A 27,551-nucleotide genomic window follows, 5' to 3' on the forward strand; every position below is an offset into this window, starting at 1 on the left:
TAAAACACTTATTAATAAACCATTTCAGCTCATTTCAGATGTAACGGGAAGTTATATTGAGTACTGCTGCGGTAAATAAACACTTTTTGTTAGAAGCTCTGTGTTATAACCAGCGTGGACAACAATCCTTCACCGCGTCGTCTTTAGTAGCGTGTTAGCATGTTAGCATCCTGTAGGATTTACCGCGTTCTGCGGGACCAAAATCCAGGCTTAAGCCCAAAGTTAGCCAGCTAACCGACAAGTCTTTCTCCATTTGAAACCAAAGGAAGGCTTTTCTCAGGCGCTCGGTTCAGACTGAACGGAGGACTCGGATGTTTGGAGTCGAAGCGCTCCAGATGTTTCTTGTTTGCCCGGAAACGGCTAAATTATCAAATTATAGACTTTAGTCTAAAATTACACCGCAGACAGAACTTTGTCACACATCACTTCTGTATTTATAGTCTGGTCTTAAAGGTGCAGACGCCGAGCCTGGCTGAGGTTTGTTTACGTTCTGCAGAAGGCGCCGCAGGAGAAAGAGCTGAGAGTTTGGAAATGGATTTTGTTTTTGTCTCCACTTCGAGGATAAAGGGATGACGAGCGGTGGAGGTGTGTCCCTGAACCGTGTTCGCTACGATGAAGATGAAGGTCCTTTAAGACCGACAGCTAAAGAAGTAAAGCGTTCTCTGCAGAGGTGTAAGTGAGCGGATATCTGTTCTCTCAGTCTGAGCTTTGAGCACCTTATTTAAGATAACGCCGGGTGAAGCGGTGGTTATCCTGCATGTCCCTGGAATAGATAATAGACGTAGAAGGAAAGTTAAATTGACATCAGAATGTCTTCCAACAGTTGGGATTCCTGGTCCACCGCACCGATCGAATACACCGAAACAGAATCAGCACAAACGTTCACTTTTCTGAACGGATCAGGTATCTACCAAATGTGACCAAGACACCTTTTAAATCTCCATCAATTGATACACAAACACTGCATCTTTACCAATCTTCCAGCACTGCATTTTTTGTGCCAAAAAAAAAGAAAAAAAAAGTAAACATTAAAATTCGAACAATAGAAAGACACAAACTAAGTTATCGTGTAATGGCTCTGGACATCCACTGATGTGGAGAGAAAGCAGGCAGACAGAGAGGAAGTCTCGCTTTGATTTTTTTTCTCCTCTCTAATGTTGACGATACTTTGATACAATCACAATAAATCTGGTGTGGTTGACAAGAGGGAAGACCGGTCGCTTCCACCAGGATATTCAGCGGTGCATGTAGGGTAAAAACAACAACAACAACAACAACAACAACAACAAAAAGTCACATCCACTGCAATGAGACTTTATAATGAATCACCTCTCTGGACAAAGCACTCACAACTATATAACACAACGTTACTCTGTTGTTTGTTTGTCGTTTGGTTAAATCTTTGCACTACTGTTTAGTTAATTTAATATTATTCTATTTCACAGTATATATTGTGCATTTGATATTTAATATTTTTACTCCACTCTAATCCACCTACCTACCTAACCATCTACTACCTACCTACCTACCTAACCACCTACTACCTACCTACCTACCTAACCACCTACTACCTACTTAACCATCTACTACCTACCTAACCACCTACTACCTACCTACCTACCTAACCACCTACTACCTACTTAACCATCTACTGCCTACCTAACCACCTACTACCTACCTAACCACCTACTACCTACCTAACCATCTACTACCTACTTACCTACCTACCTAACCATCTACTACCTACCTACCTAACCACCTACTACCTACCTAACCACCTACTACCTACTTAACCATCTACTGCCTACCTAACCACCTACTACCTACCTAACCACCTACTACCTACCTAACCACCTACTACCTACCTAACCATCTACTACCTACTTACCTACCTACCTAACCATCTACTACCTACCTACCTAACCACCTACTACCTACCTACCTACCTAACCACCTACTACCTACTTAACCATCTACTACCTACCTAACCACCTACTACCTACCTACCTACCTAACCACCTACTACCTACTTAACCATCTACTGCCTACCTAACCACCTACTACCTACCTAACCACCTACTACCTACCTAACCACCTACTACCTACCTAACCATCTACTACCTACCTAACCACCTACTACCTACCTAACCACCTACTACCTACCTAACCACCTACCTAACCATCTACTACCTACCTAACCATCTACCGACCTACCTACCTAACCATCTACTACCTACCTACCTAACCATCTACTACCTACCTACCTAACCATCTACTACCTACCTAACCATCTACTACCTACCTACCTAACCATCTACTACCTACCTACCTAACCATCTACTACCTACCTACCTAACCATCTACTACCTACCTACCTAACCATCTACTACCTACCTAACCATCTACTACCTACCTACCTAACCATCTACTACCTACCTACCTACCTAACCATCTACTACCTACCCATCTACTACCTACCTACCTAACCATCTACTACCTATTCAGCCACCAGTGAGACAGTCGCTGTGACAGTCAGTACAACCAGAGAAGAGGCCAATGACAGTTTGTTTATTTACAACCGTTATGGTAATTTGCAGAGCAGCGTGATGAGGCAGTAACTGAATCCGTTGTATGGACACATAGCAGCGTGGTCGGCTAATTAAACCTAATAAAAGCAACCAAACCGAGCTAACTTCAAGCTAATGAAACTTTTAAGAGCCCACCTCTAAATCTCGATACCGTTACCCTGCCCATCTTCCAATGTCACCCTGGTCCCAGTGTTGCCGTTAACTGGTGTAACGTTAGCGGTGTGTCTCTAGCTGCCACACAACTCGTTTGTAGACACCTGGGTACCATGGTAGTTAGCCGTTAGCTGGTTAGCTTAGCTGTCAGACTGGCCAGCTTCTTGACCTTAGCTTGACAACACGCTAGCTGTAGCTAAGTCAGCTAGTCTTTAAATCAGCGTATTATGATACATGTTAAAACTCATCTCGCTTTAAAATCCCCCCACCTTTCTTCGTTTAACTGCCGCTCGGCCACTGATGGAAAACACTGACGTTAGTTCGACACGTTTAGGTAGCCTCGCATGCTAACGCTAGCTTGAATGGCTAACACCACGGTTTGACGTTACGCAGTCGGAGCTGTCACAATAACAACAAACCTTGAGGATCGTCCGGTGGCCGCTGAGCTGATAATGACGGAGGTCACGGTGGTGCTTGTTGTGCTTCAGGCAACCGGAGAGGTGCATGGATGTCGGTCCTCGGTATCCAGACTCGTTAACGGCGGAAAAAAAAAGAAACATCCAGGAGGCTAACGTCATTACAGTGAAGCTAACGCAGCCTGTTTGTTTTTTTTACACTTCATTTACATGACGACGACGCTTTGGCGCCATCTACAGGCTGCTGGTGGTTCTACAGCTCTCTATTAACTCCTCCTCCTTCTCCTCCTCCTCTTCCTTCTCCTCTCCTCCTCCTGCTCCTCCTCCTCCTCCTGGTCCTCCTCATCCTCTTCTTCCTCCTCCTCCTCTTTCTCCTCCTCCTTCTCTTCTCCTTCTCCTCCTCTTCTCATCCTCTCCTCTTCCGCCTCCTCCTCTCCTCCTCCTCATCTTCCTCTTCTTTCTCCTCCTCCTCTTCCTCCTTCTCTTCTCCTCCTCCTCCTCCTTCTCCTCTTCTTCCTCCTCCTCTTCTCCTCTCCTTCTCTTCTCCTCCTTCTCTTCCTCTTCTCCTCTCCTTCTCTTCTCCTCCTCCTTCTCTTCCTCTTCTCCTCCTCTCCTCATATATATATATATATATATATATATATATATATATATATATATATATATATATATATATATATATATATATATAATACATCAACTAAAATACAAATGACATAGTAATAATGTAGTAATGGCATTTTAGTGATGTATAAAAAGTATTTTTGAAAAATAGTTCCTTCCAGTTTTGCTAATTAGAGAATCTAAAATAAGTATCCTCTACTTGGTAGCCATTACTAATGTATTTATTTCAATGTTATAAAAAGGTAATAACTACAGGTTATTACCAACAAACGTCGCACGTAATTAGTGAACACTAGACCACCACTGATGGCGCAACTGAAATAGCGTCATACAACTAACAAGTAATGACGTCAGTGTGCCAATGACTGACATTTAAATAGTAAAGTAATTACCATAACATGTAAATAACCACAAAACATGTACAGATTCATGAACTACACCAGGGTAGGAAATGGCATGAGAATATTTAAACATAAAACACATTGTCCACATTAATGTCAATTAACAGTCTTTATGTATGGTAATAAAGTTACGTATATAATATATACGTATATTAGCTACTGTGATCGTTAACGAAGTAGTACTATTGTTAAGTCGTAACGTAATTAATCGTTATATTTTGTTTTCAAATAAATTCCCAGTCCCCCTAAACGCAGCATCGTCGAACGTAAGGTCAAAATGGTGACGCTTGATTGGCTGTTACTTATACAGCGGAAAAGAATAAGCCAATCGGTGAAGTCGTCTTTGGTCGTTGTCAGCAACCAACGTACACAATTTAGACAACCAGGAACTGGCAGAGCGGTCAGCTCTGAAGCGCTTTTATGAAATCTTAAATAATTTATCAACCATCTATTTCCGTCTTCATAAGGTTTACGGTAAACGTGCCGCCTTTACGTTAAACCTCTCTTTTTGTCAGCATGAATCTTGGGTGAGTTTCTTTTCGTTTTTTTTTTTTTTTTTAATTCCGTTAGTTAGCTACTAGCTAGCTAGGCTAACACTCTGACCGAATGTGTCGCAGTGGAATGCACAGGGTTGTATTGTTTGCGACCAAACGCAACGCTTTACGTAAAACATGCAACATTGCTTATCAAACGTGCACAGTGCACGTATGTACGTGTAATTCACAAGTTTCATCATTATGCAATATTCTATTACTTCTTTCGACAACACTACTATATTTGCTGATATCACAAAGTCTGCCACGATTTTGACTTGATTCATTTCAGGCCTGCAATTGACACGAGACGATATCATAAGCCTATTTCACACAAGCGCTTACATTTTATCCAAGCGACTTACAATTCAGTATCTACACACCGTAGGCGCAGCTACGGGGTTAAGTGTCTTGCTCGAGGACACATTGACATGAGACTAGCAGGGAGCCGGGGATCAAACCGACGACCCTCTGATTGATAGGCGGCCCTGCTCTCCACTTAGCCACGGTCACCCACCTGGCTTATTGCTGGAATATGTATTAAATTACTGCCCTAACTCACAGACCTACCCACTTTAGTTCATCAGTTTGAGGAGGAAATTATATTTTCAGCAGGACAGCATTAAAATATAACCACAATAAAAACACAGGACAGTTGAAAACATTGTTATTTACAAGCGTCGGTCTGTTTACTACCTTTATGTTGTCGTCTCTCTCCTGTTTGTGAACAGAGACGGGCTGCTGTTTGAACTTGAAAATGGGAAACCCAAGTTGATTCTACTGAGTCGTGGTGAGTAGTTTATTTATATAGTATATAGTGAACATGAATATGTGTGTGTGTGTGTGTGTGTGTGTGTGTGTGTGTAATGTACTGTCACGTCTGCCTTCCACTGCAGGCGCTGAGAAGAATCCAGCAAAGGTAGGAACCATCCTCCCAGTACAACATGATGAAGTATACGGCGCACGTCTGTGTTTACAATCAACCGTTTGATTGAACTCGATCTCAGCAGCCGTCCTTCAGGCCCCGAGCGTCCAACGTCCTGAGCTCCAGACAGCCGTCCTGTGTGGAGGAGGCGCAGAGAGAGGAGCGTCCAGCCCGCCTGCAGCATGCGGGGAGGCACAGAGAAACCAAGAGCAAGGCAGGAGGAGAAGGAGGAGGAGGAGGAGCAGCCGCCTCCTTCAACCCCAACGCCACCACTGGGGGGAGGAGCACCGCTCTGACGTCATCCAAGACACACGAGCGTCACAAAGGACTCGGCGTCAAAGTTGTGGCCAAGGTAGGTGTCCCACAGCGCGTCCTTTCCTTTGCTGTACTCTTGATTATCGTCTCTGCCTTTTTTAATCGGTGTGTTTTCTTGCTGCAGGCGAAGTCCGACAGACGCAAACACGGCGCTGCTGTCGGCTCTCTGAGGGCCGACGGGAAAACAGGACGGCCTCAGAACGGCGGGACGCGAGCCGCTGGACAGGAGGACCTAACAGGACCGGAGGACAGCGTGGTGCGTGTGACCAGCGAGCAGCTGCAGAAGATCCTCCACACAGTCCAGACCTGCAGCGTTGGTCCACACCCACCGGAGGACCGCCGGACCCAGGGTACTGGTAGTGATGGTTGTGTGTTAGTGGTGATGGCGGCTAGAAAGCATCATCAGACACCGGACCGTCCCTCTTAGTCAGTATAATGCACAGCTTCATGTCTTTTTTTCTTCTCTAGTCAATCAAACAGACTCAAAAGAAGCTGGCTCCTCAATGAATGGAGGAGGAGGAGGAGGAGGAGAGATGAAGGAGGAAGATAGAGGAGGAGGAACTGATACAAGTGGAAGATCACAGGAGAAAGACAACAGGTGAGGAGCGACCCATGAAGAAGACATTGAAATATGTATTCAGCTCATAACAGGTAGATGTTCAGGAAGAGCTTCTCTTCTTAGATCACCATGAATACGGTGAGACGGTGGTGAGACCAGACCTGTGCTCCTCTTCTTCATGTCGTCACCGTTTCATGAAACCGCATCGTTTTTTTTAACTGCTGCATTCTGGTTCTGATCAGGTCGTCTGGGTGTCCGTTCAGCTGGCTGGAGGAGCGACAGTCGGACAGCAGAGCGGCCGTCGACGCCAAGAAGGCTCTGTGGAGGAGAGAACTAGGTAAACACACAAAAACACACAAAGACACAAAAACACACACTGTAAAAAGTACAGTATTCATATCAGTTATAGTGACAAACAGATAATTATAGACATTTTACAAAGTGTTTTCGTCTCTTTTAGCTCCTAGAGATTTGATTTTGTTGCGTTCGTGCTCGTCCTCTGGTTTGAAGTGGGAGGTGCTTAGTGAGGAAAAGGTGACGTCACATGCTTGCATGCAACCAATCAGGATTTAGCAACGTTTGAGTAGGAATGTAATGACAGTTGGGGAGTAGTTCAGTCACTGTCAATTATGTCCAAACCACAGCCGCATGGTCCCGACAGATGTGCTTCAAGATTTGAAAAATGCTTTCGTATGATAATAATTAGTGTGTGTGTGTGTGTGTGTGTGTGTGTGTGTGTGTGTGTGTGTGTGCGTGTGCGTGTGTGTGTGTGTTAGATGAGCAAGTGGCGTTGAAGCAGCAGCTCTCGGCTCCTGGCAGACTCCAGGTACGTCACATATTTCACCTTCTATCTCTGGTTTCACTTTGTCGGGTTTGTTTTCATTACTGTGGGGAAAAAAGAAGAAGAGGAACAACAAATTAGTTTATATTTGTGTGTGTGTGTGTGTGTGTGTGTGTGTGTGTGTGTGTGTGTGTGTGTGTGTGTTTCAGGCCGAGGAGGACACAGAGAGTGTGTTCTCAGTCCAGAGCTCCGTCAGCCACAGAGATCAGCATGCGGCCCTCAGATCCAGCCTCAGACTCGGGGTAAAGTCTTTGACCCGCCGAGCAGCAGAACTGCACAGAACCGCTCTGGGTGACGCGGTCCTTTAAAAACAACTGCTCCTTCTCTGCAGGAGGTCACGCCGATGGAGGAGCTGCTGAGTGCCGACAGGAGAGAGGAGCAGAGGAGACGCTGGCTGGAGGAGCTGGACCAGCAGAGAGAGGAGACGAGTGAACGCAGGAGACGAGAGAAGCTGCTGCAGAGCCAGGTACAGTAGAGACCCAGTAGAGACCAGAGCCAGGTACAGTAGAGACCCAGTAGAGACCAGACAGGTACAGTAGAGACCAGAGCCAGGTACAGTAGAGACCCAGTAGAGACCACAGCCAGGTACAGTAGAGACCAGACAGGTACAGTAGAGACCAAAGCCAGGTACAGTAGAGACCCAGTAGAGACCAGACAGGTACAGTAGAGACCAGACAGGTACAGTAGAGACCCAGTAGAGACCAGAGCCAGGTACAGTAGAGACCCGGTAGAGACCAGAGCCAGGTACAGTAGAGACCAGACAGGTACAGTAGAGACCAAAGCCAGGTACAGTAGAGACCCAGTAGAAACCAGACAGGTACAGTAGAGACCAGAGCCAGGTACAGTAGAGACCCAGTAGAAACCAGACAGGTACAGTAGAGACCAGAGCCAGGTACAGTAGAGACAGTAGAAACCAGACAGGTACAGTAGAGACCAGACGGGTACAGTAGAGACAGAAACCAGACAGGTACAATAGAAACCAGACAGGTACAGTAGAGACAATAGAAACCAGACAGGTACAGTAGAGACAGAAACCAGACAGGTACAATAGAAACCAGACAGGTACAGTAGAGACAGTAGAAACCAGACAGGTACAGTAGAGACAATAGAAACCAGACAGGTACAGTAGAGTCAGTAGAAACCAGACAGGTACAGTAGAAACCAGACAGGGACAGTAGAGACCAGAGCCAGGGACAGTAGAGACGTGTTAATGTTTCGCTGTGTTTCAGCTTCATTACTCTTTGAACGTGTCTCTGCAGACGGTGGACCACGAGCTCTGGGTGACACACTTTGACTCTCTGAGACGACCTCCAGTCCAGACTGCTCCTCCTTCAGCTCCATCAGCTCCTTCAGCTCCACCTCCAGCTCCGTCCATTGTCTCTGAGCGAGGGGAGTGGGAGCCCTCGTCCAGCCTGTCCCTGGTCTGGGAGGCCACCAGCAGCTGTGGAGCAGAGAGCGTGGGGAGAGCCAGCGTAGATACAACCAGCGGAGCCCCGTCCAGAGCCAGGTAGGAGGGAGGGGTCAGAGGTCAAACTATGGATTACAGCCACTTTAAAATGTAAACAACTTGTGTTAATGGAACATAATGACTCGTTTAGGACTTAACCTGGGACCTTGATGGTCTTGACTCGGGACCTGAATCTGGATTTCATAGCCAAGACTTTAGATTGTTTGCAAAACAGTTCATTTGTCCCACTTTTGGTATTTTCTTTTCTGGCTCTGGCACTGGAATGAATCCGACCTTCAGGTTCTGAAACAAACCGAGGATGTGGGCCGTGAGTCGGAGGTCCTGAACCCGGCTCGCTGTGTAGTGATCTCTGCTCTCCTGTGTTTACTTCCAGCCATCTGAGGACCATGACCGCCCTGCTGGACCCCGCCCAGATAGAAGAGAGAGAAAGGAGGAGGCTCAAGCAGCTGGAGCAGCAGGTAGGAGGAGGAGGAGGAGGAAGAAGAGGAGGAGGATGAGGAGGATTACAGTGAGGTTTGATCACTTCCTGAATATTTTACCGTCTCCTCCTCCCCCACCCACAGCGAGCGATCGAGGCCCAGGTGGAGGAGCGTCGGTTGCAGAGGAGGAAGGAGGAGGCGAGGAGGAGGGAGGAGTTGGAGGAGGAAGAGAGGAGGCTGGCGCTGGAGAGAGAGATGCTGGAGAGACGGTACAAGCAGGACACACTGAGGGAGAGGCAGAAGGTCAGGACACAGACGTTCCTCAGAGTTATCACTGTCGTCTGACAGCGTAGCTGCATCTGCAGCAGTGTTTGACTTCTGTGTGTATTTTGCAGTCGAGCAAACAGGCGGAGCAGCCAAAGACGATACACGACGAAGACGGGAGACAGCAGGAGACGCTGGAGACCAGCGGTGAGCAGAGCTCCTGTTGTACTACTGCAATATTAATACAAACAATAGCACTACGACATCTGAAACATGACAAGAGGCCTGAAAGAAAAGCCTAAATGTTGAACCACCGGTTTAAACCAGACGGCAACCTACGGTTCTGCAGAGTGAAGCAGATGTGGAAGAGTCTTAAAGCTGCATTCTCTCTAATGACCACCAGGGGGCGACTCCTCTGGTTGTATAGAAGTCTAGTCTAAAATGACTCTACTTCTCTCTTGATTTATTCCCTCAGTAAACATTGTAAACATGAGTTTATGGTCTCAATCTCTAGTTTACAGTCTTCTTCAATACAGCATGAAGTTCATTTAGTACATTATGCTCCATTTAGAGTCAAACAGACCATAAAGCAGGGGATGCTTTAGGGGCGGGGCCTATTTACAGTCTATGGTTTAAACTTTAAAGTCTTGTATTTTTTAAATGTATGTATAAAGTTGTTAGTTGCTGTTGCTGCAAAATGAATGTCCTGAAGTATAAACATGAAATGTAAATACTCAAGTACAGTACTCGAGTAAATGTACTTAGTTACTTTTCACCACTGGAGCTCTTATTGCTGACTGAACAGCTGGTGTCTGACGGAGACCTTTTTAAAGACGACGGGTTTTTAAAGGATCCCTCTGTTTGTGTGCAGCTGCCAGGCAGAGCGAGTGTTTGGAGCAGGAAGTCAACAGCTCATCCTCCCCGAACCGAGACACCGCCGCCCAGACGGGTAACTCCACTGTTACTGCTACAAATACTGATACTGACAATACGAGTACTACTATGGGAAACGGTAGTATCCACACTGAGTACTGTTTATACGTGAGGATGACGTGTTTCCAGGTTGTTTCTGTAAAGATCTCTTATACTCTGTGTGTGTGTGTGTGTGTGTGTGTGTGTGTGTGTGTGTGTGTGTGTGTGTGTGTGTGTGTGTGTGTGTGTGTGTGTGTGTGTGTGTGTGTAGCTCCCTCTCTGCCGCTCAGAGTTCAGACTCCTGACGTCGCTGCACAGTACCAGACTCCTCCTCCTCCTCCTCCTCCTCCTCTCTCTGCTGCTCCTCCAAACATCAGGAATCGAGTGGTGAGAACCGGCAAGGAGAACATCTGTCTGCCAGGAGGCGGAGGAGGAGGAGGAGGAGGAGGAGGCGGAGGAGGAGGAGGAGGAGGAGGAGGAGACGACCCATATGAAGCGTTTGCCAGGACAGATAAGAGCAGGATGGACAAGAGGAGGCCTGAGTGGAACACACAGAGGTAGAAACACACACACACACCCTGTTCCTCCATCAGGATTTACTCTGACCCCCCTGAACCTGTACCTGTACCCTGTTCCCCCATCAGTATTTGCTCTGACCCCCCTGTACCTGTACCCTGTTCCCCCATCAGTATTTGCTCTGACCCCCCTGTACCTGTACCCTGTACCTGGTTCCCCCATCAGTATTTGCTCTGACCCCCCTGTCCCGGACTCTTGCAGGCCCAGCCGGCGCTTCGTTCCGGCCTCGGAGCGTTACCCGGCTCCTCTGCAGAGGAACAGACAGGAGAGTCGACAGAGGAGGCAGGCTGAGCTCCTCGCTCTGCAGGAGAGGACTTGTCTGTCCAGGACCGACCCTCCTCCTCCTCCTCCTCCTCATCACAAGGAGCCTCGTCTCTGCTCCGACCCCACACAGACCAGAACCAGTCCCACCATGAGGGTAGGACTGCAGACCCTCGTACTGAATTCTGACGGCTGCTTCTGTCTTCCTCGATCTAATCTGAAGCTTCACTCTTGACACAAACCGTTTATTGTTCCAGGTGGAGACTGTTTCCAGAGGACTCGGCGTCTTAGCGGCCATCACCACCGACGGGTGAGCAGCTCTGACTCACTTCCTGTTAAACTCCAGATCACCTTTGACCCCAGTGTTATTTACAAAGTGCTTAAAGCAGCTGTAGCTCCTTTACATGCAGGAAGGAAAACATTTCTCTCCAGTTTAAATACAGAAACCTGTCCGCTCAGTGAATCTACTGTTTTAGCTCGTCTTACGTTCTCTCCTCTCGCGTCGTCGTCTCCTCCAGGGGGCGCTCTCCTCAGCAGGCACCTTCCTCCTCCTCCGCCCCTCCTCCTCCTCCGGAGTTCATTCCTTACGTCCGGACTGATGAAGTCTTCAACATGGATCCACTGGAGCCTGCTGACACCCCCCCACTGCCAACACACACAGGTGAGAGAGACACACACACACACACACACACACACACACACACACACACACACACACACACACACACACACACCGATGTGTTGATTAATCAGTTAACTCATACAGAGAACCCACCGGTACCAGCGGTCACATGACGTCTGCTTCTTATACGGAGAGTAAACATTTATATTCTTTTTATTCGTCTCGTCGTCAGAAGCTCCTCCTCAGAGCTCAGCGTCTCCTCCTGCTGCTCCCTCACAGCGACTCCTCCACTCCGAACCGCTTCGTAACGCACAGACACACCGGCAGCAGGAGATCCTCAGAGGGCTGGCCCAGCTACGGCAGGTAACACACACACACACACACACACACACACACAGAGACAGACAGACACACACACACACACACACACACACACACACACACACACACACACACACAGACAGACAGACAGACAGACAGACAGACAGACAGACAGACAAGTGTAAGATGTAAAAGAGTGTGTGTGTGTGTGTGTGTGTGTGTGTGTGTGTGTTTTCAGGGTTTATTACAGAAGCAGAGGGAGCTGGAGACGGATCTGAATCCTCTGCTGAAGCGCCATGACAACGAGCACCGGCCGCCCACGGCAACGCACCGCAAGTGACCTCTGACCTCTGCTCAGTGTGTGTGTGTGTGTGTGTCGACCGTGTTTGGACCAGCCGTCATGGAGAACACTCTGAGACTGAATGTTCAATGTGCCACAACGAGGAGTTCACTGAGATGTTTGCAGAGTGAAGCAGAGTGAAGCTGAGTGAACGTGACGGATTGACTCTGGGTTTCAGGAGGCAGACGTGATCATTTAATCACCAGTAAATATCAGAATACTGGTGATACTCGTGTTGGCCACAAGAGGCTGAAGTGCACCACTACCCCGAGTTCTAAATAGGAATAATAAAAGCATCATATCTTCTTCCAGGGGATTTTTAATTCCTCCATGCATTCTTACCACAAGGTACACACACACACACACACACACACACACACACACACACATATATATATATATATATATATGTAAATTAAAATTCACCTGGAAGAAAACAAATGCTTTGAGTTCTAATCCACTTTGTTCTTCAAAGTAATAGTCTCATAATAGTCTATTATGAGACTATTAGACTCCCAAATCACTTATTTTCACAGTTAAAACACACGACTGATCACAAGCGGTGTTATTTCTCATTTACCACAAACAATGTTGACTCTATGAAGCATTTTTTACTGATACTAATTTGAATTGATCTCATGTTGATTGATTTTTAAGGGGAGACGGTTTGGCTTTATATTTACTCGAACCTCCGACTGTGACGGGCAGCTAAACGGACATCGTCACGGTAACGGTGACAGTCTGAACTCACTGTTACACCACAGCTGCTTTTAAAAAAAACTTACAGACACACATCTGGAATGAAACACGTCTGGAATACAAAGCTGAAGTGTGAGTTTCAGGTTAAACACGAGATCAGTTCTACCTCACAGACACGTTTATTACACATTTATTACACGTTTATTACATGTTTATTACACGTTTATTACATGTTTATTACATGTTTATTACACGTTTATTACACGTTTATTACACGTTTATTACTACCTGTGATTCATGAGGTTTTAACATGTTATGTGATTGTATTTTAAATGCACTTTCCATAAGAATGACATGTATCAAACAGGTGTAGAGTTGTTAATAACTGTTTTTATTATTTAAATGATTAATAATGAGGTTTGTTTGTTCAGCTTCCTGCTGGCCGAGGAGCTCCATGTTTCTTCATGCTTCTTTATTGTGGAGTTTTTCTGGTTTTATTGTATTTTTGTATTTATTGCAAATTAAATAAATAATGTCAAACGTACCTTTTGAACTTTTACAATCTTTATTTCTCACAATTGCGCTTCATTTTGATTTATTGTATTTTGGCAGCTGCCTGATCCCTGAATTCCCAACAGCTGAGAAATTCATACTGTTGAGATAAAACATGGATCAAAACTCCATTAAAACTGCCTTCAATGCATTTGACTGATTGATGAACACAGTCCAACATTGAGAGCCACAGTTTGTTCTTCATCTCCAGCAGAAGAAGTCAAAGGATCATTTGTCACTGTTATATTTTGTGCTTCATCTCAATAATAAAAACTTTAAACTCACCTCATTAACAGCTGAGACCTCGAAACAGACGGACAACAAAATAACACAAATAAAGAATAAACAAACACGTTAATAAACTGCGATGACGCAAGAAGTGTCATTAAAACACACACACAATTTTTTTATTATTTTTAAAATAAAGGCCACTCAAGCGGAAACAATTATTTGATAAGTCGTTCAATCGAAATCTTTTTTTTTTAAACAGAAAAGCTAAAATCATTGGTTCTGACACCTCAAATGTAAATATTTGATCATATTGTTTTAGTCCCGTGTGATTTTAAAGTCACTTGAACACATCGGTGTCATTTTATGGAACATTTTCCAAAATCTTCTAACACTTTGATCATCTAACTGAGAAAATCATCAGAAGATGAATTAATAATAAAAAACAATCATCAGCTTCAGCAGCCGTCTCTTCATTTCTCTGCTTCTGTCAGCGTTGAAACGTATCGACTGACCTGAGCTTTCACTGCCAGCTTCTTCTCACAGGTTTCTTAGAGGATGGTTCTGTTGAGGTAGAACATCTTCTTCACTTCTGCAGACACATCTGGAGTTCTACTAGCAGAGGCTGTTTGAGGCAGAAGAAACCCAAGTCTACTGGGGAACGTCCTGAGGAGCAAACGTGTTCTGCTCCTCAGGCCTCCGATCTCCAGAGAACAACCTTTAACATGAGCGACATCAACTCTTTAACGCGTTCTTTTTCTTTCACTTTCCGTTTTGTTGTTGTGTGACTTGTTGGAGAGAGGCGGTGTTGTCAGAGTTTGTCGTGTTGGGAGAACAGAAAGCGTAGTTCAGTGTTATCTAAAGCACTTGAGATGTCATGGGTGCATATTTGGCAGATTTCCACCATGTGGACGTGAAGCGAGATGTCAGAACGAGACTTCTCCGGTGGTGAAATCGTCCTCATTAATCACTTAAGACCTAAAAACGTGGAAAAATAGGGTCCATGTCTTTAACTCTACTTCAATTAAATGAGTGAAGACGTTTTATAGGCGCTGCATTGAGGTCGGATGCAGTTCGTACGGAGTCAAAGTAACAAAACCTGTCAGAGTGGACTCTTGACTCAGACTCTGAACCTCCACTGAGCCCAACCCAGCAGCTCCATCCGAGGTCAAGAACATCTCCAAGCAAAGCCGCTGGTTTACGCAGGCAACTTTTAATACAAAAAAATGGTGTAAAAAAAAAAAAAAAACAACAATTTTTTTTTTTTTTTTAAGTTAAAACGAGTCTGTTACAGAGTCACTTCCTACTGTACATACAACAGCAACTAAACACAACAGCTCCCAGGGTAACAAACAAAACATTCAGTACAAAAAAAACGTTTTTTTTTTACAAGACATTAAGAGGAAGAAGTGTCAGTCCGTCTGTCCCTCGTATTCCTCTACAGGGCGTTACTTTAAAGTCCGTTAAGAATCAGGCTGCACCTCGGTCTCTCCCATGGTGCAACGGGAACAAAATGAGCAGCTCAAAGGGTTCCTTTTGAGAAATGAATTGGTCGGGTTGCTGGACTACGAAGTCGTTGACAGAAAACCGTCCAAACCGTTAAGCTGACGAGGCAGAGTTTAAAAAGATGCCGGGTCGGGTCTGAGTGAGAGCAACTAAAACCTCTGAAAACATGGCAGCTGCTCAACTGTTCTTTTCTTTTCATATCCTGTAAAATTTAAAAAAGGGGGCAGTACCGGACTGCTTCAGCACCAACATGTCGACAGGAAGTGGTCGCCGGGATGTGGGTACAGAAGGCAGTAAACAGAGGGTTTCTGTTCTACTCTACAGCAGCTGGTTTCTGCCGTGTCAACAGGAACAACAGCTTCTTTTAGTTCATACTGCATATTAAAAAGTTCAGAAAATTGGTTAAAGGAAATACAAATTGACAGGGTGGTAGATAATCTTCTTAGTGACTTTTAAATGGTGGAGAAAATAAAAAGTGTCAGATGGTTGCAAAGTAATAACAAACACAATGTTCTAGAAGTAAGAATGAGCTCTTCCATTAAAGTCGACACAAGAAAAAATCTAATTCAAAATATCAGCGGCTGATCAATGTTCTCTATGTTATATGTGATACATCTCTTTGGGTTGTGGGAAATTATAACGTAGCATTACGCGCTCGAAATCCTCGACAGAACCGTCGGTAGTCGGGTTGCATTGTGGGTAATGTAACCGACAATAGCTGGAGCTATTATCCAACATTTTATCGACCAAACAGGTCGATCGATAATGAAAATAATCGTTGCAGCACTAGATCCCTCACATTACTTCTGACGCTTTCGTTTCAGCGCTACTGCATTTTTCATGAATGAAGAGAAAAGTCGATCAACAAGTAATCGACTGATCAAAAGGGAGTATTTTAGAAACCACCCTGCAGGAGAACAACGGTAGCTTGAATTTGACCAAAGAAATCCCAATACAAAAGGTTTGCAGCAGCACTGCAACCAGAGGGAGATCTTTGGATTCAAACGAGTTGTAGTGACTTCAGTGGAAGACACCCGTCAAAATAAATCATGTGTTTGTTACTTTACACCGACCTGACATCAATTCTTTAAAAACTTCTTTTAAAAAAAAAACTAAAACAATTCCTGTTCAACCTAACTTTAAGCGGAGTGGTTACAGTGCCCCGCTCCGGGTTCGAGTCCCGCCTTGGGACCATGGTTGCATATCCTCAGTTCACCCCCCATTTCTGCACTGCCCTCCTCCAAACACAAGACAGGAGTTTGTATTTCCAACATTCTTTCTGTAACCAATTTTACGAACCCGAGAGACTGAAACGTCAAGATTCTAGGAAACCGTGATTTGTGCTGTCAGTGTTTTGGGTCAGTAGACTTCACCCTGATCCCTGATTTTAAGTTAATAATGAACCTTGGCAGCTTCATACAGTGTGGGGTCGCTCCTCCTGTCTTCAGTCTAGCACCGGTTAGTATGCAGGATGTGCGCGTTTCGACCTCCACACAGGGGGGTAGTTTTCGGGGAAACTTCCTTGGTTTAACCAGCTGGTGCAGTTAAACCGTCTCTCTACATCCCATTAAAGCCTCCTCCACTTTCCCCCCCTCTGTACCTGCTGCTGCCCTGACCAGCAGGGTTGTGGTAACCGCCCAGCAGACTAGGGCCAGTGAAGTCCCTGCCGGCCTGTTGGAAGCCCCAGACCAGGGCTGCGGCACTTGTGGGGCCCAGGCCCCCCGGCCAGACAGGCACGGGCCCCAGGAGGCCACCTCCGAGGGAAGTCAGGGGCCCCAGCAAGGGGCCACGCGACAAAGGCTGGTTGGGGAATCGGGGCAGTTGGGGGGGTTGCAGCAGGCCGGCGCCCCACTGCTGCTGCGGCGGCTGGCTGTGAGGCAGTTGTTGTAGGTGCGACGGACTCGGCTGGAGCTGCTGGTTGTTCATTTGCTGCAGATGTTGTCGGGGCTGCTGGATCTGCTGTAGACGGAGTAGAGCAGGATTTGGGGTGCGTTAGCCGGTTCTGATGGTTCAGGGATTCCCTCTCTTGAGGAGCAAAGATTAGCATTTCTAACATTTTAGAGAATTGTGGAATACAAGGAGCCTTGGATGAGAGGATGTTAAGACATACAAGTAGACAAAGCCTTTAGTCTTTCAATAGATCACATAATCTATTTAGTTTTAATTACTGAAATAAAAAGCAGGTACAAAATATACAAATACAGAGTAAAACAAATATGCCTGCTGTCCATTGATTTAACAAGGTTTCCTTTGAAAGGTGGAGCATCAGTCTCTTCAAGACCTTCATCCTTGTTCTTCTTTTCTTCTCTGTGTTATTTCTTTTTTTATACAGTGGAGCTGAGGGGGTTTCCACGCCTGCTGAAGGGCAGGGTGTATTTTTTTATATATATATATATATATATATATATATATATATATATATATATACACACACATGGTTAAAATACTGAATGAATAACAATATGAAAAACTGAAATTAAGTAAGCAGAGTCAAGTTTCCCCATTTTGGAGCAAAGCTAACCTTGTGCTTCCACCTCGTCAGTCTCTTCGGCGTGGTTTTCTTTAGAGTTGGCTCACACAGGGAGCGCTGGTCCTCCCATCTCTTCTCTTGCATTCTGCCCCGGTGGTCCCGGCTTCATCTGAGGGGGAGTCTGGGCGGTTGCTCGGGGGACTGCGAGAATACAGATCCTGGCCCCATTCTGGGACTGGACCTCGCACCAGGGACCTTCTTTGTGGTTATAACAGGTTACTCCACAGGCCACCCTCTTCGGACCCCTTTCATTTGGCGGAGCCATGCCAATGAAGACAACAGTGCTGCTAGCCTTGAGTTTCAAATATTGGTTGCCAGGCTTGAGATATGGCAGGCGGTCTGGTGTCCATCCTGGTCTGGCGTAGGAAATATCCTTCCAGGCATTGGGATTCGAAAGATAACTGGAGCTGAATTTATCCCCTTTGTGGTTGTACAGCTGCAGGCGTGGTTCACAGCTCTTGGCCGAGCCTTGCTCAGCAGTCCCCTGTTTTTCCAGGTAGCCTTCTTTCCCCTTGTTTTCCGTCAGTGCCGGTTGACTCTGTGGAACATCGTTGCGGAGGGTCCACTTTTGTCCATGAACAGGTGGTAGACGATGCGGCTGAAAGACGCTGTCAATATCAGGTTCGCCTCCCCCTCCAGTAATGGTCTAGGAGTAGGGCAGCACATTAGATCTGTGTAAAACAATCTCCTGTTATACTGTTTTAAAAGCCACTGTACATCGGAGTGGTGGAACCATGATACTTAGCATGCATGCTGCTATGCCTATCCCATTTTGGCCCAAGTATAACTCCCCTTTTTGACAGCTTTTCCCTTAGTATCCCTAAATGCCCTAATGGGAATGCAGCAGTTGGGGCCTTTGGAAGAAAACCTTGGTTGGTTTTCTTCCATCACCTTCACCTCCTGTCTTTTGTTTTTGGTCTTTGGATATTCTCTGCTCCCATTCCTGCATGAGGTCAGGTAATGATTGAGTAAGAGGAAAAATGAGGCACTGCAACCCAAAAGGAACTTTCCCTTTTTGGGATTGTTTTTTTTGTCCCGATGGACATCCATTACATCAATCAGAGCCCTGCTAACCACACTGCTGGATCACACCCTCATTGAAGGGAGTAACCAGAATAAATAATACACCTAATAAGGCAGAGTGTCCATCCATAGCATTTCTTTCTGAGAACCAGCGTCTTTTTTGCCAATTCAGTTCCTAATGAGGAAAGGGCATGTAGTTGAAAATCTCTGAATATTTCAGAAAGGAAAGCCAACGCGCTCACTACAATGACACCTGGATGGACAGCCTTAAACAGAATCAGTCTCCCACCGGAGGTTTGGTAGCTTGAAAAGAGACTTTCTAATGGTTCTTATGTAGCCTGTGGTTTAGGGTGGTGGTGTTTCTGGTGAGCTCCAGAGTACATGATCATGGGTAACTTCCCGCTCATGGAGTTCTTTCCTGGTCATCCAGGGTCTAATTGAGTAAGAGTTAGGAGTAGCCTATTCCCCTATGGATAGAGGGGTTAAACATGCCAACGGTGAATTCCGTGATGTTGGTTCTCCGATAGGTGCTCCCAGTTGAACGGGTACTGGTTAAAAGATCCAGGAAATTAGGGTACTGATTCTGGCGGAGGAGCCCGGTATCACCCAGTTTGAATCACCTCATTTCTTATTTATTCTAGACCAAAAGTATTGAACTTGTGGATTACCTTGTTTGTAAGCTTTCTGATAATCAGAGAACCACAGTGTTATGTTTGGTTTTGAAGAAGATATGTCTGTAGGTGGAGTCAGGGTCCAATATGGGTGAACTTTGAGGACCCCTGTGTCCTGAATGGTTGGTCCTTCTGTTTAATCAAACCACATTCTAAGGCTCTCTTATATAGGTTGACATTTAGGAAAATATTCATTAAAATCCAAAGGGGTGAGGTCAGAAAGTGGTTGATTTCTCACGGTTTGCCCCACATGACTTGCGTGTGACTAGGTCGTGGTTGGGGGTGAGGTTGTGTAGCCATGTAAGTCTGTGTTTTCCTTGCCACTGATCACATTCTGCCCGGAGGGTCTCCTCCCTATTCTCTTATGACTAAAGCTTCCCCATCTGCAATGGTAAAATGGGTATTTACCAGCATACCCATATATGCTGGGAAGGTTTGAAATGTTCTAGCCGTGAGTTTATGTCATGGATTTCCCAGTTCCCTAGATGGTATACATATTCATCATCTCAAGCGGTTTACATCTGTATTTACAACCTGATCGTCCCTTTCGCCAAGGCTATGTCTCCTTTCAGCTAATGCTTCATGCAACTCCTGAGTGAACTGGCCTGTCATCTCTTCACAGTTTGAGGTAACAGCGCAATCTATCTGTCCTTTTCCTTGGCTTGAAACAGGCGACTCTGCCAAATACAACTGTATAGTATTTACTTTGAGCTCTTTGAATATTCTAGTTTTGGTAACATTAGTTTAACAAATGTTTAACTTTGGGTCTTTGGGTTCTACCTTGGGGTTTATTCTCACTTCGAACGGTTAACACAAGGTTACTCTTCTTAACCATTAGTGGTGTCCCTGTTCGGGCGCCACTAATGGTTAAGAAGTTAGCCAGTTCTGATAGACTCCAAAATCAAACTCAAGTGTCAATATGGGCACTGCTTAGGAGCCAAGGCCACGGTCCAATGACGGATTGTGTTTCTAACAGACACTGATATTATTACAGTGGTTAGACAATGGAGTTTAGGTATTCATTCTCGCTCAGCCGGCGCACTACCGCATAAATCCTTAAACAAACAAGACAACCTACGGCTTGGCAGGAGGCAACGCAGAGAGCTTCGGTCGGGGGGATATTTGTTCTGTCTTGCAAAGTGTGTCATGATGAGTCCATGAGAACAGTTCTTGTGGACAGTGCAAATATGCCTCTGACGCCCCTCTATATGTTCGATTGTAGACGTACCTCAAAGTCACATTTGGAAGCCCTACAGTCATGCAAACTCAGCGGTAATGAGGCGGAACAAGCCTCATTGGACCATGGCTCCTAAACAGTGCCCAGATTGACATCTGCGTTAGATTTTGGAGTCCATCAGAACCAGTTAGTTGCCAATAGTTGCTGTACTGGTCTGATACAATGGTGATACTTCCTGTTACCTTGGTGCCACTGGCAGTGCTGTTGCCAGGTGGTGCTCCCTCTCCTCTTATTGGCTGTTCTTGGCCCGAATGTGTGTCTCTACAGGAAGTAAACAAAAAGAGGTTCAGCAGCGTCTGACATACTGAGACAACGCAAACATTGGCAGAGTCGGTGAGACTCTTTTTCTGCTTCATTTTGGTGAGGAGGAGAGAAAAGGTTCTCGACCAAAAGTAGTTTGTTACGACTTTAGGTGTCAATGAGCGATTTGGCTATAAGGTTGCTGCACTTCCATCCTCTCTAATGGAAAAGCAGGAGAGCAAGACCGACAGTGCGCATGGGTCACTCACTCTCTGAGCCAATGTCAGAGATGATAAAAGATAGCATCTTGAGAGAGACTCGAGCTATCGACTCAAACGGGTGAACCCAAGTGCAAGCAGAAGCATTGATAAATCCTACTGAGGAGCACACAACAGGTTTCTGTCTGACTCCCTTCAGAAGGTGCTTCACTTAGGGGTTCGGAAAAACAATCTCTCTCCATACCCTTCATGGAAGGATGAAAAGGCTGCAGCATAAACTTTATGGGACCAAATTGTTATCTACCAACATTCAAAGGTAGGCAAAAACGAGAGGTTAAGGGATCGCACCGTCCAGTTGTGGCAGTGCATCTCTGTGCCATGGAAGATGCCACGAGCAGCTGGATCATGGTCGGAAAACCATGACATGCTTGTGCGTTCTGGTGCCACCAAACTATTTGAGGCGAGACTTTTGAGGAATTGCGTACAGGAGAGCTCTGAACCAGCTACATCCACTCCTAGAGTTCTAGAGGACGGTGGTCCTGTGCGTTGGTGGAGAAACACGGTGCGCATTATCTTTGAGGAGAATAGATCCACCTCTGCCTCCCCCAAACCTGTCCCACAACAAGCTAAAAGATTGTAACGTGTAGTTCCCACTCATTGTGGGACAGACCCCCTGCAAGACGTGAAGTCCGCCGTGCAGTGCTGTACCCCCCGGTGGACACTGCTTTGATGGAGAGCAGGTGCTTGTGAGACCACAGATGAGGGCTCCTAGCTATTTCTAGGAGCCGGGTCAAGCAGAAGGTACAATGACGGCTGTCACGACGTCAGTGCTCATGGTGACGTGTTTTTAAGGGGAGGAACAAAGTGTTTCAACACTTGAAGCACCGTGGACAGCTTGAGACAGTTTAAGTGCAAGGATGGGGGATTCTTCAACTTCACATCTACCACTCTGGACAAGCACATTCCACACCACAGAGGAAGGCGTACGTGTCATAACTCTCTCAAGCAGAACCCCTGATGACGGCCACAGGATTTTTGAGTACGCCAGGTCTGACTGCAGCGAGGAAGGGATGTGTAGCATTCGCCTTTTGTGCCGAACTGGTTTGAGACAGAGGCAGCCGAACCACCTCTGGATTCTCCTCACAAGGAGGAGTACCGGGGGGGGGGGGGGACCACCACACATGGCTTGCAGACATGGCAGCCGGTTGTACTGGTATTTGTATACCCTGGAAGTGAAACGCAGGAACGTTCTGCGTTTTCGGAATGACAGGAATGTGGAAATAGGCGTCTCCCGCGTCAATGGAAGTGAACCAATTGGCGGGACGCTCGCATTCCAACACAAGCCTGATTGTCAGCATGTAAAAAAAAAAAAAAAAAAAAAAAAGGGCCGCTTCATAATGCACCTGTTGAACAGAGACCAGTTTAAAATTGGCCTCGTTTTTTATTGGTGAGAAAATAGCGAGGACAGAACGCTTCGTCCTCCTCTTCTGGAGGGTCGTGGGAAATTGCTTCTTTCTCCAGAAGCTCCCACAGCTCCACAGCCAGGGCTGCAAATTTGGGCCCGAGATGACATTATCGCCAGGAAAATGAATGTGTGTGTGTGTGTGTGTGTGTGTGTGAGTGTGTGTCATCATCATATATTTCTTTGTTGTTGCAATTGTTTCCGAGTTTGCTTCACATGCTTCGTTGTAATCTTGCTGCGGTGTATTGTTTATTTCTGAGGAGGTGCACAACCAACACTCTGAATGCACACAAGATACACGCACACTCAAAAACACAGAGTGCTTTTAGACTTGTTGTTTTTACGGGAACCAGTTAAGATGTTACAGAATCCGACATATTACAAACTGAACTGTAGAGGAAGGGCAGTAACCATTAACTAACCTCAATCTGTGGCCATCTACAGGACACGCTGCGGTACTGCAGGAGGCTGCAGCATGTTTAGCTGCTGTGGGAAATAAAAGTTCTCTTTGTTGATTTGTTTTCTCTCTCCCGTCACTGGTTGAGCCCGTCTGGCTGCTCGGTCCCGTCACTGCAGCTGTGCTTTGATTGGTCGAAGAAGTAGACGTCTCACCGTTACCTGGATCCCTGTTTCCTCCCACTCTCACTGGAGTACCATCTCTGCGATGTCCAGCCTCTCCTCCACCTTCTCGACTTCCTCCGAACCTTCGCCCCGCGGTGCGAGTCGCTGCTCCGTACTCCCTCCCCTCCTCCTCCACCTGCTCCTGCTGCAACGCCGAGTGAATCATATCCAGAGTGACCGCCACTGCTTTCCTGTCACGAGTGACTTTTACCGACTCGGCGGTTCCTCCTTGGGCTAAAGGAGGCGTGGTGTGACCGGTGCCACTACGACCGACACTGGGAAGGAGGTTTGAAAGGGAGTTGATGTACAACTCTGGCTCAGAGTCCATCTGCTGCTGCAGCTGCGCCTGACGCTCCGCCCGCAACTGTGAGATGGCGAGTCGGAGAACCTCAAAGTCTGTGTCCGAATGGCGTGGCAACACTTCCTTATAGGAGGCGTCGGGGACGAGCTGGTCGGACCGATGGGGGAGAGTGGGGAGGGCGGAGCCGGACTGCGGGAGAAGATGCTGGGGTTGGTCATGGGAGGAGAGGGGAGGAGTGTGTTCTGGGAAGATAGAGGGAGAGCGTTCAGAGCCAGACACAGAGTCACTATGCCTCCCGAGACCTGCGGACAGAAGAGAGCACTGAGCGGAACAACAAGACAGGCGGTAGAACACAGAGACGGGCGATGGAACACAGAGACGGGGGATAGAACACAGAGACGGGGGATAGAACACAGAGACGGGGGATAGAACACAGAGACAGGCGGTAGAACACAGAGACGGGCGATAGAACACAGAGACGGGCGGTAGAACACAGACGGGCGATAGAACACAGAGACGGGGGATAGAACACAGAGACGGGGGATAGAACACAGAGACGGGCGGTAGAACACAGAGACGGGCGGTAGAACACAGAGACGGGCGATAGAACACAGAGACGGGCGGTAGAACACAGAGACGGGCGGTAGAACACAGAGACGGGCGGTAGAACACAGAGACGGGCGGTAGAACACAGAGACGGGCGGTAGAACACAGAGACGGGCGATAGAACACAGAGACGGGCGGTAGAACACAGAGACGGGGGATAGAACACAGAGACGGGGGATAGAACACAGAGACGGGGGGTAGAACACAGAGACGGGGGATAGAACACAGAGACGGGCGGTAGAACACAGAGACGGGGGATAGAACATAGAGACGGGCGGTAGAACACAGAGACGGGCGGTAGAATGCAGAGACGGGCGGTAGAACACAGAGACGGGGGATAGAACACAGAGACGGGCGATAGAACACAGAGACGGAGGATAGAACACAGAGACGGGGGATAGAACACAGAGACGGGGGATAGAACACAGAGAGACGGGCGGTAGAACACAGAGACGGGGGATAGAACAGAGACGGGGGATAGAACACAGAGACGGGGGATAGAACACAGAGACGGGGGATAGAACGTGAGTAGAGACGGTAGAGCTGCAGGAGGATCTACAATAACCTCGTGTCTAGACTACATTTTCTCAAAGACTTCTGTACAATCAGACTTCTTTATACAACCGGAGGAGTCGCCCCCTGATGGTCTTTAGCCAACATTGGTTCCACTTTTCCGACGGTTGCGGCCTGCACAGTTGAGATGCTAACGTTTGTAGTCTAGACACGAGGTAAAGGTTCTCAGTTTGTTGGGCTTAGGACCCCAATTTAAGGTCTAAATTTAGCTATTAAAAATAGAGACATTTATTTGCTACTGCATACTTTTATGCGAAGATTAAAAGTTTGTGAATTTGAAATGAGTGGGTGTGGAGTTTGACAGACGAGAGCTCACCAGACCTCTGTGGTCCGCTCTTCATCCTCTGCTCGAGGCTAGCAGCTGGTGGCTACATTAGCCGCTATTAGCGTAACACACTTGAATCTCTGACTGAGGTTTGAGTTGTATTGTGGGTAATGTAGGCGCCAAGTTTTGACAAAAAAAAAAAAGAAGAATGTATGGACTAAAAAAAAAAAACGACATCTGTGGTTCTGGTCCACCGATTTTAAAAGAGGATTTTCTTTATTTTCTAAATTTAAAAGAAATGTTCTTCACATACTGACCTTTGGGAGCCAGCATGTCATCTATGATTGGCTGCCTGTCCTTGATGTCATGGTAACCGACTAGTCTGGTGAAGTTGTGCAGCATTTCGTCAATACTGGCCACGATGATGCCACTTCTGGTGTAGGCAGGGAACATCTCGAAATGATGCTCTGAGGGAGAAGAAAGAAAAAGAAAAACGAAGTAGTAACATCAGCGCTACAGATCTGGAGGAGAATTAAGCTTTCAAACCTCAGGTAAACACACACACACACACACACACACACACACACACCTGTGAGGAAGACTGTGTGTCGGTACTGCGTGCATCGGGCCTGGAGCTCCATCAGACAGTCCAGGTGAGGCGACTGATGGTTCCTCGTGTCGCAGTGATGATATGGGAGGAACTCAACAATCTGCCGCTTCTGATAGGTCGACAGTAGCTCCAGTAGGTTGGCTGCATCGCTCCTGAACCTGACGACCAAACAACACGCGTCAAAAGACCTGCTTTCCTGTCTGAACCGTCCGCAACCAGTATGAGCTGCATTCCACCCTGCAGGCTGGGGGAGAGAGTTTGTGAACTCATCTGGGCTCGTCGGGGTTGCAGCGTCCACAGCCAGTTACATATAGTGTGTGTGAGGTTTTATTTCATCCATTACTACAGGGAGAGTCCGTGTTTTTGGCTGTAACCCTTTGAACACTAGCTACACATGTTGCATGTAAAAAGAAGGAAGTCACACCCCTTGTTCTCAGAGTCATAACGCCGCTGGAATCACTGGTAATCATACAAAAATATGAACTTCTTATAACTTCAAATCTTGTTTTCCTCAACATCAAAGTAATCCAATTTAAAGTCGTCAAACAGGAACTTGCCAGTGGCTAATTCAACTCGACTTTTAACGGTGCAGATGTGACAACATGTAAAGAAATATAAGCTTTAAAAAGAAAAGTAACCACATGGCAAAAACACATATTCATCCGATATGTAAGAAAGAAAAAGTTAAATAGAAGGGATGAAATCCATCAAATGTTTTTTGTCAGTACATTTTTATGACGTTATAAAGACTATATTTCTAAAAAGGTTAATAGAGTTTAATTCTCTATCGACTGGGCTGTGAATCCATTCAGTTATAAGTCATTAAACACAAACCGTTTCACCTTGTGTGTGTGTGTGTGTGTGTGTGTGTGTGTGTGTGTGTGTGTTGTGCTACAGTTGGGGGGCGTTATATAGTGCGGACACCGCATCGGTACCTGGCTTGCTCTTTTAACTTCTTGTGGGTTTGCCAGTGAACCTTCCACCTCCAGACGCTCGCTAGAGAGCCGTGCTGCTCCAGGACCAGCAGCAGTGAAGCCAGTTTATCTGCAGAGCGACGTCTCATCAATCAACACGTCAGTTTAAGTAAATACAAACAAGTTCACCGTCAGCGATGCATTTGTCTCAACCTTTACAAAAAAAAGACTGAAAATCCATTTTTATATCCTGTAAATAAAATTCACAATGTGTTGGGTTGGACTAGAAGCTGTTCCGTTACAATGACCGAACAATGCATTTCGTTTAATGCCGGTATTGGATTTACCGCGAGTGATGAAGTCTGGGTTGAGGACGAACTCGTCCGAAACGATGCAGCCTCCAGAGACAAAGAGCTCGTCGCAGCTGTTGTTCCTGATGTCGTTGAGCGAATTGATTCCCACAAACACCACAGAGGCCCGTCGCTTCAGAGACACCAGACCTGGGATCTGACGTGCACACAAACACAGTAACAGCATCTCCTGTTAGTCATCCAGCAAATCTGTCAGGCAGGGAACAAAAATAGTAGACGGCAGCTATGTGGTTGACGGTGAATTCCTCCCGGTGGCGATACACAGAGTGGATACGACTCCTCGCTCCACACAGATAGAAATCTAATGGAAACAAACGCTGTGACTAATCCTCTTTTATATCCTCTTCCTTTTATAAAAACGTCCGTAAAGAATACACCTGTGCGTC

At 46.4% G+C, this 27,551-nt stretch overlaps 2 protein-coding genes across 8 annotated transcripts in view; one reads left to right on the top strand and one right to left on the bottom strand.

The window, feature by feature from the left end:
* Nucleotides 1-4,526: 4,526 nt before the first annotated feature.
* Nucleotides 4,527-13,838, top strand: ccdc66 (coiled-coil domain containing 66). Of its 3 annotated transcripts, none has more exons than XM_068722152.1 (21): nucleotides 4,527-4,709; nucleotides 5,447-5,505; nucleotides 5,612-5,634; nucleotides 5,723-5,992; nucleotides 6,080-6,305; nucleotides 6,424-6,553; nucleotides 6,757-6,851; nucleotides 7,291-7,340; nucleotides 7,505-7,597; nucleotides 7,687-7,821; nucleotides 8,615-8,862; nucleotides 9,197-9,281; nucleotides 9,387-9,545; nucleotides 9,638-9,713; nucleotides 10,378-10,455; nucleotides 10,690-10,975; nucleotides 11,196-11,412; nucleotides 11,513-11,565; nucleotides 11,774-11,916; nucleotides 12,110-12,240; nucleotides 12,437-13,838. In XM_068722152.1, exons 1-21 carry the CDS (start codon nucleotides 4,699-4,701, stop codon nucleotides 12,536-12,538), a joined length of 2,670 nt encoding a protein of 889 aa, XP_068578253.1. In that variant the 5' UTR covers nucleotides 4,527-4,698; the 3' UTR covers nucleotides 12,539-13,838. The 3 variants fall into 3 exon arrangements, with proteins under 3 accessions (XP_068578253.1, XP_068578255.1, XP_068578254.1); XM_068722154.1 differs by having other exon boundaries at nucleotides 12,113-12,240; XM_068722153.1 differs by having other exon boundaries at nucleotides 5,726-5,992.
* A 331-nt stretch (nucleotides 13,839-14,169) lies between these two features.
* Nucleotides 14,170-27,551, bottom strand: part of tasora (transcription activation suppressor a) — a 28,579-nt gene continuing 15,197 nt past the window's right edge. The window contains exons 23-30 of one of the 5 annotated variants that reach the window (XR_011103818.1): nucleotides 27,142-27,301; nucleotides 26,816-26,924; nucleotides 25,860-26,038; nucleotides 25,588-25,737; nucleotides 23,327-24,128; nucleotides 21,167-21,245; nucleotides 18,045-18,699; nucleotides 17,509-17,878 (exon numbers count right to left, since the gene is read on the bottom strand). Coding sequence is in view for 4 of the 5 variants with exons in the window: in XM_068722148.1 (XP_068578249.1) it covers nucleotides 18,097-18,699; nucleotides 21,167-21,245; nucleotides 23,327-24,128; nucleotides 25,588-25,737; nucleotides 25,860-26,038; nucleotides 26,816-26,924; nucleotides 27,142-27,301 (2,082 nt within the window). In the remaining variant the exon portion in view is untranslated. The other 4 variants (XM_068722150.1, XM_068722149.1, XM_068722148.1 and 1 more) reach the window with 4 other exon arrangements.

Source organism: Cebidichthys violaceus, unplaced genomic scaffold, assembly GCF_023349555.1.
Source record: "Cebidichthys violaceus isolate CVI_PGR_0920_01 unplaced genomic scaffold, fCebVio1.0.p SCAF_29, whole genome shotgun sequence".
In the NCBI taxonomy this organism is placed as follows: domain Eukaryota; kingdom Metazoa; phylum Chordata; class Actinopteri; order Perciformes; family Stichaeidae; genus Cebidichthys; species Cebidichthys violaceus.

Excerpts from the sequence above, each read along its gene's own strand:
- ccdc66 (XM_068722152.1), top strand. Across the intron at positions 5,993-6,079 it reads GCGTCAAAGTTGTGGCCAAG|GCGAAGTCCGACAGACGCAA; the intron begins GTAGGTGTCCCA and ends TTCTTGCTGCAG. Across the intron at positions 7,598-7,686 it reads GATCCAGCCTCAGACTCGGG|GAGGTCACGCCGATGGAGGA; the intron begins GTAAAGTCTTTG and ends CCTTCTCTGCAG.